Source organism: Cololabis saira, chromosome 5, assembly GCF_033807715.1.
Source record: "Cololabis saira isolate AMF1-May2022 chromosome 5, fColSai1.1, whole genome shotgun sequence".
Taxonomy (NCBI): Eukaryota; Metazoa; Chordata; class Actinopteri; order Beloniformes; family Belonidae; genus Cololabis; species Cololabis saira.
Window position 1 is genome coordinate 47,522,877 of NC_084591.1, and position 17,542 is coordinate 47,540,418.

Here is a 17,542-nt window from a genome sequence, read left to right on the forward strand (position 1 = left end):
TTTGACATAGGAAGTCGTGGGTGGTGTCATTTCTGATATGCTTATGGGGGCGGTGGCCGTGAGTGCGAGGGCCCGTTCATCGCTGCTTGCAGCTTTAATTATTATTATTATTAGAGTTTACTCTGATAATATCCTGCTTTCCACTTTTACTGAGATTTGGTCCCTTAACTGAGCTGTTTCTGATCCACTGCATAAGCAGCTGCATGAATCAGAGAGAAACCTATTTCAGTATCACCAACTAACTCCTGTTTTGGAGCTAAAATCCTGCTGCTCCTTTAAAGTACCTTTTAAAAATGATTCACTGACATCTTACCTTGACAATCAAAGTGACGTTCTGCAGGTTGCAAATACTCAGAGGACAAAAGGAAACTGACGACTGCAGCTGCTTCCCGACTTCAACGGTGGCACTTTCTGGTTCTGTTTTCATGTGCTGCAGCAGCTCTTTGGGACCCGTTACTTTGAAATTCACTTCCAAGATGAATCTCGATAGGTTGGAAATCAGGAATTTAAAGGTGGATTGCTCTGAAATTCCCACCTGTGCGTAATATGTTAGTGGAAAATTACTGGCAAATGAAACATAAAAGTGAACATACAAAGGTGAAGGTGGTTTTGTTTTGAGTATTTCTATCAGAGTGAGCTGACCTTTCCAAAGTTCAGAGTGTCTTTGTTGTTGGGGACAATCTCTATAAGACCCCCGTCCGGCTTCTCAACCTGAACTAAAAGGCTCATGGGGAAAAAACTGGCTTTAAGAGTCAGTGTGAGCGGCTCCGCCTTCCTCTTCACCTTTACGTCGACTCTGAAATTCACATGGCTTTCCTTGAGAGCCGTGAAGGACACGGACAGGGGTAATCTGAGAGAAAAAAGACAATATCCATTGTCAGGCTCAGAAATATAATTTAACCAAAATTCAATATTCATTATAGTAAAGAATTTGGTAAGTCAAGGCAAGGCACGCTTATTTATAAACCATAATTCAACAGCAGGGTGATTCATGGTGCTTTACAAAGACATTAAACAGCATGATTTAAAGTTTAAACAAATAATAATACTAATAGAGGGAATGCGCATGACGTCACAGATGTGACTTCACAGCGGGTTACGCCCACTGAGTGTCACAAAGACTGAGTGTCAGAAAGACTGAGTGGCAGAAAGACTGAGTGTCAGAAAGACTGAGTGTCAGCGTAAACTTTCAGTTTGATCAACTGGAAAACATCTAAAATGGGAAAGAGCTGTTGTGGGATCGACTGTACTCATAGATTTAGCAAGAAATCAGAGTTATCATTTTACAGACTGACGAAAAATAAGCTTAAGAGAGACAAATTAATCGCTGCAATTCACAGAAACAACTGGATTCCAGACACCGAAACGTAGATTTGTGGTTCCCATTTTGTATCAGGTAATGTTGGATTTTTGGGTAGCTAACGTTAAACGGTCAAAAAAACGAGCCCAAAAAAATGTTAACTAAAAAAATAGAAATTAAGTACATATAAATATCAGGAAACTGGATTGGTGGCCAAATATTAATGTCCATGGACCACTGGTTCTTGGTAACTGTACCAAATATTAATGTCCATGGACCACTGGTTCTTGGTAACTGTACCAAATATTAATGTCCATGGACCACTGGTTCTTGGTAACTGTACGGGTCACTGTCAAGTCCAACACACGGTGTCGCAGTTGGTAGTGCAGCCGTCTCACAGCAAGAAGGTCCTGGGTTCGATTCCCGCCGGGGACGCTGTGGGCGCTGAAGTGTGTGTTAGTTCCCCCATGACTTCAGCGCCTACACCCTGGGTGGGGTTGGTGAACGGGCCTTTCCATGTGGAGTTTGCATGTTCTCCCCGTGTTCCCTTGGGTAGCAATATGAGCTACCCTCACAAAAACATGCATGGGCTATACTGCCCCCTCTGGCCAACCGGGGAACAGATGGGGTGGGGAGGATCTGGCCAGATCCTTAATAACGTGATCCTTCCACGCGCTACGTCCGGCCGGAGAAACCCCACCCTGTCTGGTGAAAAGAAGCTGCTGATCACTCCTCAGGTTAAGGAGGAGACCTGAGCTCAGTGCAGGAACTGGCAATGCCCAGGACTGTTACTTAGGCAGGAGCACTGGGTGATAAAATGGGGGAAAAACCGGTATTAAAAAAAAAAAAAAGAACTGTACCGGGCCGTCTGATAACATCAAGGACAATGGCTGAGGAGCAGCTCTGGGGCAAAGTTCACAGACTTACCGCTCACACACACACATCTGCTGATAACCAAACCTCCCTCTTTTCAACGCCTTCCCCGGCTCCAGCCCCCCTCTTATCAGCCGCCCCAACACAGTCACCAGGCTGGAGCGCCACTGTGCCGGGACCCCCCCCTTTGCCTACCCCCCCATAGCCATGCAAGTTTTCTTTGTGATGTTTTTTTGCTGTGTGTATGTTGCTTGTGCTGAGGTATTTTTTGCACCTTAACACTTTGTATTTAATCCACAACCAACCACCAACCATCTACATTTACATGCAGTCAAAATTCGGGTTATTGCTAATATTCCGGTTACTGAAACATTCAGAATATTCCGTTTACATGGTTATTAATCATTTGGGATATCTGGATCAAACCAGCGACGCGCGTAGAACGTGATGACGCAATTCCCGTCATTTCCACTTCTTCCTGTATCCAAATCCAAAACAAATGCTGCTTTGCGCAACTTTTCTCTCACCTTCTTGTAAATCTTCTATCCCGGTACTTTCTACCGTCTACAAATGCAGAAATGTTCATATCCTTCATTACATTTATGAAGTGATTAGTCTCCTCCTGGTCTTGGTTTCTCCGTGTTTATAAGAACTTCCTGGACTCAAAAGACCAGGATTCCTTGTGAACAGAGCATGTGCAGAAAACAAATTCCTGTTCCGTTTGATGGGGATATTCCGTTTGGTGTTTACATGACCCAATATTCGGGTTTTAAAAGGAGTAACCCAGGGCTCATATTGGGGTTTTTAAAAACCGGAATATGAGCTAATTCAGGTTATTCAAAGGGGTTATTGGTTTATTGCCGTGCAAGGGGTTATTGGTTTATTGCCGTGCAAATTCGGGTTATAAAAGGGTTATTGACTGCATGTAAACGCAGTCACTGTGAAGATGCCTTTTTTTTCCTCCTCCATCCCAGTGTCATCCTTCCTCCAAGAAATGGCGTCCGTAGAAACAAATGGTGCCAGCGGTGTTAACCGGAGTCAAGTTCTCTTGTCTGAATATGTCTGACTTGGCAATAAAGTCTTATTGGTAGAGAAGTAATTATATTTAGCTGGAACCAGTATGCGCCTCTAACCTTTCGTTGGGGGCCACGGTACCAGCCATGGGCTGCAGAATGAGGCGGGATTGCTGGTCTTCAGAGAGAAGAGATGACTGCAGGACTGAAAAGTGGAAGGGAACCTCGTCTCTGTTCACCAGATCCACCGTCCTCTCCACTTTGAGACCTGTGTGCACAAATACACATGCTTACAAAACCATCAGTGTCAGGCTGGGATGGATCATTCCTTCATAAACCTTTGAATTGAATTGAAGATTTTTTTTCGAACATGCATGTTAAAAAAAGAATACAAAAAAGTAAAAAAATTAAATACAATGCTTACATACATTCTTACATATAACAAGAGTTTCAATAAACATATATATATATATATATATATATATATATATATATATATATATATATATATATATATATATATATATATATATATATATAAAACAAAACAAATCAAAGCAAACAAAAGAAAACAGAACAAACGCCCAGCATTTAGTTGTTACTATGTATGTATGTACTAATAGAAGTAATTATAATGTATAGTATTACATTATCATTACTTTACTATAATACTACAATATAATAGAGAACAATAGACAGCAATGGTATAACACTATACTTGAATAACTATATTAGAGTAGATATGCTGTATATACACTGGTTCATGTATTTACCTCCAATTATATACATAAAAATTACTATAAATCTACATATCGAAATATCTACATATAACTATAAATCAATATATATTAATAGAGATATGATATATAAATACCTTTGAAGCCAAACACAGCTTAACATATTAATTATTATCTACTCAACTAAAAGCTATGTTTTTGATGGATATGAAATGTTTATAATCGACAAAAATTGTTTATTGACGCTGTAAAAATAAGACATTTAGACAGGCATAAGGTTAAAGGCAAACCCTGCGTTAAGCACCAGCGTAGCTCTAGCTACATACCTGAACTAATTTACGAGATTATTTCTAAAAACAACTAGATCAGCTGCAAAAAATACATTTTGTGACTCTCAGGTTGTGTCTTTTTGACTGGAACAACATGGCATGCATCGTCCCAGGTGCAAGACATTGATTGTGTTTCCATGCATCAATAACCCTTTTAAAACCCGAATATTGGCAATAACCTGAATTTGCACGGCCATGTAAACACCAATAACCCCTTTGAATAACCAGAATTTGCTCATATTGGGGTTTTTAAAAACCCGAATGAGCCCTGGGTTACTCCTTTTAAAACCTGAATATTGGGTCATGTAAACGCCAAACAGAATATCCCCATCAAACAGAACATGAATTTGTTTTCTGCTCATGCTCTGTTCACAAGGAATCCTGGTCTTTTGAGTCCAGGAAGTTCTTATAAACACGGAGAAACCAAGACCAGGAGGAGACTAATCACTTCATAAATGTAATGAAAGATAAGAACATTTCTGCATTTGTAGACGGTAGAAAGTACCGGGATAGAAGATTTACAAGAAGGTGAGAGAAAAGTTGCGTGAAGCAGCATTTGTTTTGAATTTGGATACAGGAAGAAGAAGCGGAAATGACGGGTGCGTCACTGGTTTGATCCAGATATCCTGAATGATTAATTACCATGTAAACGGAATATTCCCAATGTTTCAGTAACCGGAATATTAGCAATAACCCGAAATAGGTCAATCTGGCCACTTTGTGCATAAAAACTAATGCAATGGCTCTTAATTTGACATACCAATAGGCAGCTCTCCAAAATCAATGTGAGGTCTGTCCAGATACACGAGTGGCTCTCTAGCTGTGCCCACGCAGAGGAAGGGAACAGTCAGGGATAGAGTCTCAATCACAAAGCTCCAGCTCGACTCCACCGTGTCGTACTGAACAGCAAGGTATTCAAAGCTCATCTGTAAATGCAGGCATAGCACAGAATTACATGTGGACAGAGAGGAAACGGTATAAAGATTGAGAATAGTTCAAGAAAACAGTACTGGAGACCAGAGGTGGCTAGTAATGAGTTACATTTACTCCATTACATTTACTTGAGTAAGTTTTGGGAAATGTTGTACTTTTAGGAGTAGTTTTGAATCACTATACTTTTTACTTTTACTTGAGTAGATTTGTGAAGAAGAAATTGTTCCTCTTACTCCGCTACATTAGGCTACGTTGAGCTGTTACTTTTCTTTTATCCCTTTTATCCACGTACGCATCAATCTCATGACATCACTGGGTGATTCTTTGTGAAAAATGTTAGTTTTTGCATGTTTTGTCACATTTACACAGACTCAAACACACACAGAGTTTCTATGAGTTCATGTTTGTTCTAGTTCTGCCTGGTTAAAAAAGAAAAGTACAAAGGATTACAATTTTGTGCTACTTATGCTTAATTTATTTTTTTATTCTTTTATTATTTTATTTATTTTATTATTTATCAAAGTACTTGAATTTACTTTAAGATTAATTTAATTTAAGCTTTTTTTATTTTTTTATTAATTTTAATTAATTTTATTGATTAGATTTGCCTGAAGATGATTATTTTGTACTTTTGTCTGTTTGAATGGTTGTGTTAAAAAAATAAATCAGATGTTACTCAACAGTTACTCAGTACTTGAGTACTTTTTTCACCAAGTACTTTTTTACTTTTACTCAAGTAATTATTTGGATGACTACTTTTTACTTCTACTTGAGTCATATTATTCTGAAGTAACAGTACTTTTACTTGAGTACAATTTTTGGCTACTCTACCCACCTCAGCTGGAGACTGACAACTTTAAAAATAAAGAGTTTAAAAGAAAAGAGATGGTGAGACTGAGTACTGTACAGTCAAAATGACACATTGCAAGTAGTTTGATTCTTACTTCAGCTTTGCTGCCGGGCAGAATGAAACCAGAGGAGGTGAGACAGCGGAAGGGACTGCCGCTTGTGTCTTCACACCTCCATTGGAATGAATAGACTTTACTGGTTGGGTTCATTACATTAAAACGTCTGGAGAGTAAACCGAGACACAAGACATTAGGGCTTACACAAACAGAGATGAAAACCCTAACATACCCCTCATGGCGCTTTTCCACTAGTACCTACTCAGCGCGACTCGCCCCGGTTTTGCGCTTTTCCACTAGGGGTCTAACGTGCAGAGTAGATACTTTTCTGTATCTATTCTGCCGAGGTTCTAAGCTGCTGAGTCGGCTGTATCTGACATCATCACACTACAGGCCACCGATTGGTCGGGGGGTTGGAGTCAGACGTCTGAGTCAGGAGGAGGAAATCAGAGAAAGAGCGACTCTTGTTCATTTTATTCAACAGGCAACGGCAGCAAAAGTCTGTTTGGTGATCCAACTCTGAGGTGCAGATGTTCATAAACCTGGTGCTGAGGAGAGAATTAAACTTGAAGCTTCTCTCACTCTCATTTTTTAACCCTTGTGCTGTCTTTGGGTCAAGGGAGGGTGAAAGGAGAAAAGAAGGAATGAAGGAAAGAAGGAAGTAAGGGAGAAAGGAGAAAAGAAGGAAGGAAGTAGGAAAGGGAGTAAGGAAGGGAGAAAAGATGGAAGGGAGGAAAGAAGGAAGGAAGGAGAAAAGAAGGAAGGAAGGAAGTAGGAAAGGGAGTAAGGAAGGGAGAAAAGATGGAAGGAAGGAAAGAAGGAAGAAAGGAGAAAAGAAGGAAGGAAGTAGGAAAGGGAGTAAGGAAGGGAGAAAATATGGAAGGGAGGGAGAAAGAAGGGAAAGAAGGGAGAAAAGGAAAAGAAGGGAGGGAGGAAGGAATGGAGAATAGGAAAGAAAGAATGGAAGGAAGAAGGAAGGAATGGAGAAAATAAGGAAAGAAGGAAGGAAAAGCAAAGAAGGTAATAAAGGAACGAATGACGGAAGGGAGGTAGGAAGAAAAAAGGAGTAAAGGAGGGTAAAAAAGGAGAAAAAGAGGAAAGGAAGCAGGAAGGAGAGAGCAGGAGGAAAGAAGGATAGAAGAATTGGGTCATTTTGTCCCAAAGACAGTACAAGGGTTAACTTTGATATCAAACACAAGGCTCAGATCCAGCAGCACATCTATCATCTCCTCCAGGTTCTACATCTTTAGTGTTGTTGTCTTCTTCCTTTAGATACACAATCTAATACGTCACAGCAGCTTCTCCAGCCTCCTACTGCTGATCTGGGTATTGAAAATAAACGAGGGCAAGGCGAGTGGAGACGAGACGAGGCGTCGGGCTGAGTAGGTACTAGTGTAAAAGTGCCATATTTTACCTTGTTGATGGTACGGTGAAACCAACACTCTTGAACTCCAGAACCCGGGTGTTGGGCTTCACACGGCCCCTGGCCTTGGGTTTGCTACTGACGTAGTCTGAGTGTTCCAGGTCAAAGTGGCAGTGGGGGAGCAGGCTGCGGCCACACACCACCACACATGGAGTCTGATCTCCAGCCGGCAAGTTGGGGATACTGTTGGAAATTTGTGCACATGAAAAAATGTGGGGAAAAAAAAAGAGTTTGGAGGAGAAGTCCGACTTGAGTTGGACAAATGTATATTTTCCATAGTGTACATACTCTAACTGCAATATTTTGGACCCCTCAGGAAGACAGTTTCTGTCGAATAACATTGGATTTTAACTAGTGGTGGGGGAAAAAAAATCGATATTGCAATATATTGTTGCGCTCTCTGTCGCAATAAATAATCGATAAACTCACGGCAAATGTCTATTATATTACAACACACATAATGGATTTACGCGGTTGTCACCGCACTATTGTTCATGCACTTTAAATTGTCCAGCTGTTCAGTGTTTACATTTACAAGCCCAGGAGGCAGTGAGGTTCTATCCCAGGGGTCGGCAACCTAAAATGTTTTACAGCCATATTGGACCAAAAACACAAAAAACAAATATGTCTGGAGCCGCAAAAAATGAAAAGTCTTGTAAAAGCCTTAGAATGAAGGCAACACATGCTGCATGTAGCTATATTAGTTATAACTGGGGGAAGATTTTTTTTTTCATTATGCACTTCGAGAAAAAAGTCGAAATGTCGAGAAAAAAGTCGAGATTTCGAGAAAAAAGTCGAAATGTCGAGATTACCCCCGTCGGGGGGTACTGCAGCCAACAGTGAAGCCGGCACGGGAGAACGGGGAGAACGCACATGCAGCGTCATGTGACGTCACATCCGCAGGACAGCGCGGGAAATTCGGGACCGAATTGCAGCACATTTTGCAGCACACAGCCTGTTCAAGACAACGGAGAGATACACTAGAGGGCTCATTCTTTTTGGTTTGGAACGCTTCATCTGACATTATTACTAGAAAACTTAAAATGTATACAGATTTTTTTCATAAATCTTGCCACAATCCGGCCTCAAGCTCCTTTAATGTTGAAGTACAATCTCGAGAAAAAAGTCGAAATGTTGAGAAAAAAGTTAAAATGTTGAGAAAAAAGTCGAAATGTCGGGAAAATAGTTGAAATGTCGAGATTAAAAAGGAAAGGAAAAAGGAAAGAAAAAATAAGAAAAAAAGGAAAAAAAGGAAAAAAAAGGAAAAAAAAGAAGAAAAAAGAAAAAAGAGAAAGAAAAGGAAAAAAGAAGAAAAAAGAAAAAAAGGGAAAAAAAGGAAAAAAAGGAAAAAAGAAGAAAAAAGAACAAAAAAGAAAAAATAGAAGAAAAAAGAGAAAAAAAGGAAAAAAAGAGAAAGAAAAGGAAAAAAAAGGTCAAACATTTTTGAAAAAGCTCCAAGGAGTTTTTTTTAACTACAGACATTTTCCTTTTTATGGGTATTTTTTCTTTTTCAGTCACATATATCGTGATATATCATTGATGAAATTTCTTACATAATATCGTGTTTCGTGATATTATCGTTATCATGGGCCACATATCGCCACAGTATTGAATCGTGAGTTACCCGTATCGTCCCACCCCTATTTTTAACAATTGTTTATTTTGACCAATTTCTTTTTAAAATGTCAAATTATTTGATGCATTATTTACATGATAAATAAGTCTTTGTTCACAAATATTTATCAACAATGGCAAATATAGTCCCCAACCATGATAAATACTTACAGTTACATACAATTTGTTTGGTTAGTGGTCAGGTTTGTGATGTCAGCTGTTTTATATTTACCTACAGAGCAGCCTGCCCTGAAACTGAGCTACCTCCCCTGGTGAAAACCCAACAGTGAAGTTGTGCGTGGCACCCGGATCTATGGTTCCCATGTTGGGCTCCACAGTGAAAGGCAGCACAGCCTTCTTAGCCCGGACAGACGTCACTCTGGCCAGAGCGCTTGAACGACGGGATCCCGTCCTGCTCACAGGTCCAGAGGCAGAGATCCGCTCTGTTGGAAAACAGCATTTTCAGAATCTATTCAAGGATAGCCCCTTGAGATGTAACATCTCATTTTCAAGGGGGTCCCAAGAAAACATACAACATTACAATATATCACATTACAGTACAGACATACAGGACTGTCTCAGAAAATTAGAATATTGTGATAAAGTTCTTTATTTTCTGTAATGCAATTAAAAAAACATAAATGTCAAACATTCTGGATTCATTACAAATCAACTGAAATATTGCAAGCCTTGTATTATTTTATGATTAAGATTCCCAGAATATTCAAATTTTTTGAGATAGGATATTTGAGTTTTCTTAAGCTGTAAGCCATGATCAGCAATATTAAAATAATAAAAGGCTTGCAATATTTAAGTTGATTTGTAATGAATCCAGAATGTATGACATTTTTGCATTACAGAAAATAAAGGACTTTATCACAATATTCTAATTTTCTGAGACAGTCCTGTAAGTCTAGTTACAAAATAGACTAATTGAATAACCAAAATAATGAGATAAATATAACATAACAGAGAGAAAATAAATAAATTAATAAAAATAAATAAATAAATAGAAAAAAGGACAAAAAAAATACATAGATAAATTAAAAACATAGGCAATTTGGATGAGAGTATAATGACAACTTAAAAAAAAATGAAAAGAGGTAATAGAACGCAAAAAGAGAGTAAGATTATTCCAATCTGATGGAGCTTTAAAATAAAATGATCTTTTACCAACCTCTTTTAAAATTCTAGGAACAAAGAAAAATTCATATGTCTGAGTGAGTATGGAGAGTTATATAGAATCATGAGTTCTTTTAAATATGGTGGACGGTGAAAATAAACACATTTAAAAAGGAAGCAAAGCCAGTGAAACTGCCGTCTAGATTTGGGTTGAAACCAGTTCAATGAATCAAACATAAAACAATGATGTTCTGAAAGGACAACGTAACACAAATCTACATCATGAATTAAATAATACAGTCAGAGGTTTAAGATGGGAATCTGGAGTATTTTGATAAACAATATCTGCATAATCAACAAGTATAATACATGTTCACATTTTAAACAGTATTGAAGTTATTCTTTATAAAGAATGATAATGTATATCCATGAAATTCCAATACTGGAACAAAGAGTATTAGAACAAGACAAGCAGTTAAAATTTAGTATCTTATCAAACACTTGACGACAAGCGGAGAGAAATAAATTAAAAAGTCTTGGTTTTATTTGAATGACTTTGACAGTGTGAACCCAATATATTTCATGTCTCGGTATTGTCAGCTTCATTTCTTCTTTTAATATACACTGCAAAAACTTAAAATCTTAACAAGAATATTTGTCTTATTTCTAGTTAAAATGTCTCATTTTTAGTCAAACAAATCTCATTACACTTAAAACAAGTGTCATTACCAGAAAAATAACTTGTTATTTGACAATTCTCACCTGTTTCAAGTAGATTTTCACTAAAAATAAGTAGAAAAAAATCCGCCAGTGGAACAAGATTTTTTTGCTTGTAATGAGAAGATAAATCTTGTTCCACTGGCAGATTTTTCTACTTATTTCAAGTGAAAATTTACTTGAAACAGGTGAAAATGGTCAAATAACAAGTTATTTTTCTGGTAATGACTCTTGTTTTAAGTGTAATGAGATTTTTTGACTAAAAATTAGACATTTTAACTAGAAATAAGACAAACATTCTTGGTAAGATTTTGAGTTTTTGCAGTGTACGGCACATCCACTACTCTTAACTTGAGTTTTACATATCATCACATCTATTTCCAATTAGTTCTGTAAAGCAAATATTTCTATATTACCTCCTTCATCAGGGTTTACAATGTTTGAATCGATGAAGACCTGCCAGGAGAATTCCAGTTTCACTTTGCCCACATTATCTAAGTGGAGTCTACAAACAGAATAAACAGATGCACGTTGAACCTTTTAAAAGGTGACACTGCAGTTGCATCATAAATCATTAAGTAACAAGGTCAAAGAAAACTTTTTTGAATTTGTGCTATATTACGACGAGTATTACGGCCAAACTAAGACGAAAAAAAATAAGGAAATTATCAGAATAAAGTCATAATGTTGCGAGAATAAAGTCGTAATATTATGAGAATAAAGTCGTAATAATACGAGAATAAAGTTGGAATATTACGAGAATAAAGTGGTAACATTATGAGAATAAAGTCGTAACATTACGAGAATAAAGTTGTAATATTATGAGAATAAAGTTGTAATAATACGAGAATAAAGTTGTAATAGTATGAGAATAAAGTCGTAATATTATGAGAATAAAGTGGTAATATTATGAGAATAAAGTCGTAATAGTATGAGAATAAAGTCGTAATATTACGAGAATAAGTGGTAATTTATGAGAACTCTAACTCAATAATATAATATTACGGCTTTATTCTCATAATATTACGACTTTATTCTCGTAATTTCCAAATTTTTTTTGTCTTAGTTTGGCCCTAATACTCCATCGTAGTATATAATCTCTCACTGGAAAAAATGTCACAGCGTCTATTTAAAGCAAAGGGCGACTTACTGGTGGTGCCTGGTTTGAAAGAGCTCGGTGTCCTGGAAGCTGATGGTGTTGCTGCTGCAGCTCAGCTTCACAAAATCACAAAGAGCGCTTACGCGCAAATCCAACTCCCACTGAGAGCTCTCAACGACAGTGCAAATGGGTTCAGGATCAGTCCCCTAAAATCAAACACTCAGATTCATGAAAAATTTGAAAACACACATGACTGACTACGTTTACATGCAGTCAAAATTGGGGTTAAGGTCAATATTCCGGTTACTGAAACATTGGGAATCTGTTTCCATGTGTGAGCAAACAGGGTTATCCCTGTATACATGGTGATTGTAATCGTTTGGGATATCTGGATCAAATCAGCGACGCAAGGAGAACGTCATGACGCAATTCCCGTCATTTCTGCTTCTTCTTCCTGTATCCAAATCCAAAACAACAACAATAACAGCAGTACAGTGGATAATCAACAGCCCAGTAGAAGTCGTTTTGTTTCTTGTCCCTGTAGTTCTCCTTTTTCAGCGTCTTCCAGCGGAGCTTGATCTGGTCTGGCGTTCGTACAAATCCTGCTTCGTGCAACTTTTCGCTCACCTTCTTGTAAACCTGGCTATACCGGTACTTTCTACCGTCTACAAATGCAGAAATGTTCATATCCTTCATTACATTTATGAAGTGATTAGTCTCCTCCTGGTCTTGTGTTTCTCCATGTTTATAAGAACTTCCTGGACTCAAAAGAGCGAGATTCCTTGTGAAAAGAAAGTGCAGAAAACTAATTCCTGGGGCCTCATTTATAAAAGAGTGTGTAGGATTCATACCAAAAGTGCACGTAAACCCAAGAGCCGAAAATAGCGGGCGCAAAAAAAAATCCAGATTTATAAAACCGTGTGCACGCACACTTGCAAGCAATGTTATCTTTATAAATCACAGTACAGCTGGAAGGTTGCACAGCTGAATTCGCCTCATATCCCGCCCTCTACACGCCCACTTCATACCATAAATGGGCAATGCAAACTACATGATGACTGTATTTGCATATAAATAAGCCTGCTGAGCATGTGCAGCGGCTTCCTGCAGCCTGTTTCTGCTGCGTCAGGATGAATGAGACGTGTCGAGCAACCGTGCCACTAAATTTCGCGGAGACTGAGATGGAGATGTTGTGGATGAGGTGGAAGACAGGAAAACCACATTATTTGGTGGTCACAGTAGTGACATTACTAACAAAAATAAAGCGAGTGAGTTGCCTGCCAGAATCTGATGTCTGGCCGCGGGAGAGCGCACAGCAGCCCGTTGAGCGATAGCGCTGAAACGTCAGATTTTCAGATTATGAAGCTCAAGAATGAGATCAAGTCATATTTAGGCAGAAACAACCTTTCATTAACTGTATTTGGCCTTCAATCAATTTTTGGCAGGTAAAAAGACCCATTTTCAGGGGAGAAATCAGATTCTGGCAATCTCTTTTTGGCACGACACCGGCCCAGCGTGTCCTGCACCGCGGACACGCCGGGCAGGTAGGATGATTTGACAGATGAAAATACGCCGTCAGATCACGCTTCCACATAGACCACGCTTCCACATAGACATCAACATTTATCTATGTGGAAACGTGATTTGACGGTTTTTTTTTTCTTCCGCCAAAGCGTCGTACACATAGTGAAGCACTTTCTGACTTCCTGCTGTTAAATCGTCTATTTGCATGAAAAAGCCTTTGAAAAAATGGTACGGTAGTATTTTCTGCAGAGGTAGGACACCTCGGCAGAACACCGGCTTGGGTGTACATGGATCTATAAGTCATTACATTACATTACATTAAAAGTATGACATGAATCTGGCTTCATTTCACCACCTCACCGCCTGCGTCGCCAGTTCTCCATATTTTCAAAATGTTCCTGCGCGAGGGTCAGGGTTGGCGTAGAGATACACAAATTTTTCGGTTCGTTTTTTCTTTTTAAATCCCAACCTTTGCGTAGATGGTGTTGAAGAATAATATAGAATCCAGTTCAGGAATCCGCTGTGGTGTTGAGAGTTTTATTTAGTAGCCGGCGGTGAGTGGACCAGATGCAGTGCATGACTGGGTTGTTGTGCTGACCCAGAGTTGTTTGACAACAGGACTTTTATACAGTAAGTTCAAAGCACAAAAGGCAGGAAATACACAAGCCAAGTGAGAGACGAAAAGCAATTTACAGTCGGATGTGATCTGTGGCCAAATGTCATTATCGGGCATTTGGCATGACTGTCACTAAGTCCTAAATCACCCCATAGGGTTTTCTAGTGGTTCAAGTCTGTGTTGAAGCTACTTGCAAGGTGTTGTCTCTGCAGGGGTAGGAAGCTGAAGCTTTGCGTGACAATGTGTCTCAACAGTGGCATGCGCATTTTCCAAGCACTGTTTTGTGCGCAAGCAAGCTTTATAAATGAGGCCCCTGTTCCTTTTGATGGGGAAATCCCGTTAGGCTATACATGACCAAATATTCGGGTTAGAAAAGGAGTTCCCCAGGGCTCATATTCAGGTTTTTAAAAACCGGAATATGAGCAAATTCCGGTTATTCAAGTGGGCTATTGGTGTTTACATGGCCGTGCGCAACCGGGTTACTGCTAATATTCCGGTTAGAAAAGGGTTATTGATGCATATAAACGCAGTGAGAGTATCATTCCCTTTTTTCTGACACCATCACCAAAGAGCATTGAGTACCGGACTAGTCCCAGGTTGCTGTGAGTCTTCTGAATTCTGCTCGAGCGAACTCTGCCACCGTACCGTGCTCCGTCGGTCGTCCCAGTCGGCCACCTCGTCCACCGGCAGCTGGAACTCCACCTGGCAAACTTCACATCTCATAGGCTGGTTCTTCAGAGTCACAGGCTGACTGGACCTGAAGGCAACGGTCACTTCCTTAGAACAACCAGCGTGAAGATGACCAACCTGGCAAACAAAAACAAATATACATATACATATTAGGGCTGGGGATCGATTCAAATGTCAAGAATCGATTTGATTCCGATCCTTAAGATTCACAATCAATTATCACGCTTTGATTCGATCCGATCTGATTCGATTCCGATATTGATTTGGGTTAGTGTTATTAAAACTGTTTTTTCAGCTGTTGCATGAATTATATACAGGACTATCTCAGAAAATTTGAATATTGTGATCATAGACGGATTACCGCATGGGCAAAGTGGGCGTGTGCCCAGGGCCCTGGAGCCAATGGGGGCCCTCGGCTTTCAAACATTTTTTTTTTTTTTTTTTATGTGTAAATTAAAATAAATTTACAAGCTCATAGGGCCCAATGAGAGGGCCCCGTTTTGTGTGATACGTTCATATATAAATAAAATAAATTGTAGGCTATAACTACGATAAAATGTGCATTGTGCGGTCAGTATAGACTAATTCCTACTTTACAACTGTCTTGAACGCATCAGGGCCGTGAGCCTACGCGGATTGGCTGGAAAGCCTGATTTATGGTTCCGCGTTAAATCGACGCAGAGCCTCCGCGCATCGCCGCATACCCTACGCCGTAGGCGCTGCGTTGGTTTAACGCGGAACCATAAATCAGCCTTAACAGTTAGAGCCAATAATTTGCCGACTCGGCCATGAAGAAGATGAGCGCTAAACTTTAAAAGAGGACTAAGCATGAACAAAGTTTTATGGAAGAGTCAGCTACCATTGGTGAGTCAGTATAACCTTCATAAATAATTTCTTTATCAGAATGTCGTGTAGCTTTGACCATCTGCCTATTTGAACGTGCTTTGTGTTGTTGTCAACTAGACCGCCGAGTCTATTCTCTGTTCTAGAGCTCAGAAATGATGTTATAGACCGCTGTGTCTATATCTATCTAAATATATGGTGTAATGTTTTTTTTTTTGTATAAGCTGTATCAAAGATGGAACTGATCGTGACTGAGTTTTCAGCGCCATGTGATTGACAGCTGTCAGGCCGATGTGTGTGTGTGTGTGTGTGTGTGTGTGTGTGTGTGTGTGTGTGTGTGTGTGTGTGTGTGTGTGTGTGTGTGTGTGTGTGTTTTTCTGAACAAGTTTGTGACTTTACTCTGCTTTCTGCAGCATAGTCCTATAGGCTTAGCTCAATAAAAGTGAGAATAAATGTAGTTTGATGGGCAGGATGAGGTGTTGAACGTTAAAATGACTATCATAAGGGCCCATGGAGAATGCTCCGCCCCCTCTGTACTGAGACCCACGCTCCACCACTCCACCATCCACAATCACACGGTGTGATTGTGGATTCTCTGCGCCATTGTGTGACCAAACTGAGTGATTGGGGAGGGCATGCACCGTGCACGTAGGATATTATTGTAGGTAGGGGCCCATAGCGAGTTTGTGTCCAGGGCCCGTGGTCATGATAATCCGTCCTTGATTGTGATAAAGTTCTTTATTTTCTGTAATGCAATTAAAAAAACAAAAATGTCATACATTCTGGATTTATTACAAATTAACTGAAATATTGCAAGCCTTTTATTATTTTAATATTGCTGATTATGGCTTACAGTTTAAGATTAAGATTCCCAGAATATTCTAATTTTTTGAGATAGGATATTTGAGTTTTCTTAAGCTGTAAGCCATGATCAGCAATATCAAGTCTGGCTGGGAGAGCCAGCAGGTGCTGCTGATCTTCAATCAACCCCAGCTGCCACTAAACGCCAGCCCAGGCATAAAAGGAGACCTGGACCGTCACTCAGTGCTTGATTGTACAGAACCCATGAGGTAACTAATCTTGCATTTCGGGAATTTTCTCCAACTTTTTCAGCCCTCAAGTTTGAACCTTTTTGCTTGCTTTAATCCCTCTTTGTTTTTTGTCCCTGTGTCTACGTTGCCTCCCTGGAAACCTCCTCGATGCCTCTGCTCCCCTCGCAGCCATCTCATGGATCTCTGTGACCCCCCGCTGTCAACTCACGACTGACCCTTGTCTCCTGGACCCCCAACCATCGCTTCCCCATTTCCTCTGCCTTCCCCTCCGGATCTCCCCCTGAGTTAGTTTTCTTTTTCCCCTTTACTTTAATAAACAGCCTTCTGGCTCTTTATTTAAATAGTTTGTGTCAAGCATATGAGCTTTGATGCACAGCTATGCGTTTCGGAGAATAAGCAGAGTGACTCGTTTTATCAGCTTTTAGCCTGCTGGCATATTTATTCAGTCATGCCACGTAAAGCTTTTCCATCAGGGATAAACTGGCACTCTCCGAGAGAACGTAATGACGTCCCACCCTGAGCGTACCGTAAACCTTATACAACAGGGTACCGTAACATATAGAGTAAGGGCCATCTAGTGACAACACTTAACAGTTTGGTCTCCTGCCTGTTTGTGGTCGGCTACTCGGGTTCACCTCAGGTTTTGGGTCGGACCATACAGTAAAAGCTATTAGAATGGAATGTGTTAATCACAGCTTTCAACGATGTGTTTTAAAGCTACTACCTGCATGGCCCCATCATTCAACAGTTCC

At 39.7% G+C, this 17,542-nt stretch overlaps 1 protein-coding gene across 1 annotated transcript in view; it reads right to left on the reverse strand.

The window, feature by feature from the left end:
• hydin (HYDIN axonemal central pair apparatus protein) overlaps positions 1-17,542 on the reverse strand; it is a 175,648-nt gene that overhangs the window by 20,139 nt on the left and 137,967 nt on the right. Inside the window, exons 66-75 of the mRNA XM_061722806.1 lie at positions 14,851-15,012; positions 12,117-12,271; positions 11,383-11,471; positions 9,360-9,570; positions 7,505-7,696; positions 6,130-6,256; positions 5,013-5,178; positions 3,307-3,454; positions 643-850; positions 314-535 (exon numbers count right to left, since the gene is read on the reverse strand). Of these exons, the coding sequence (XP_061578790.1) occupies positions 314-535; positions 643-850; positions 3,307-3,454; positions 5,013-5,178; positions 6,130-6,256; positions 7,505-7,696; positions 9,360-9,570; positions 11,383-11,471; positions 12,117-12,271; positions 14,851-15,012 (1,680 nt within the window). The remainder of the gene's footprint in view (positions 1-313; positions 536-642; positions 851-3,306; positions 3,455-5,012; positions 5,179-6,129; positions 6,257-7,504; positions 7,697-9,359; positions 9,571-11,382; positions 11,472-12,116; positions 12,272-14,850; positions 15,013-17,542) is intronic.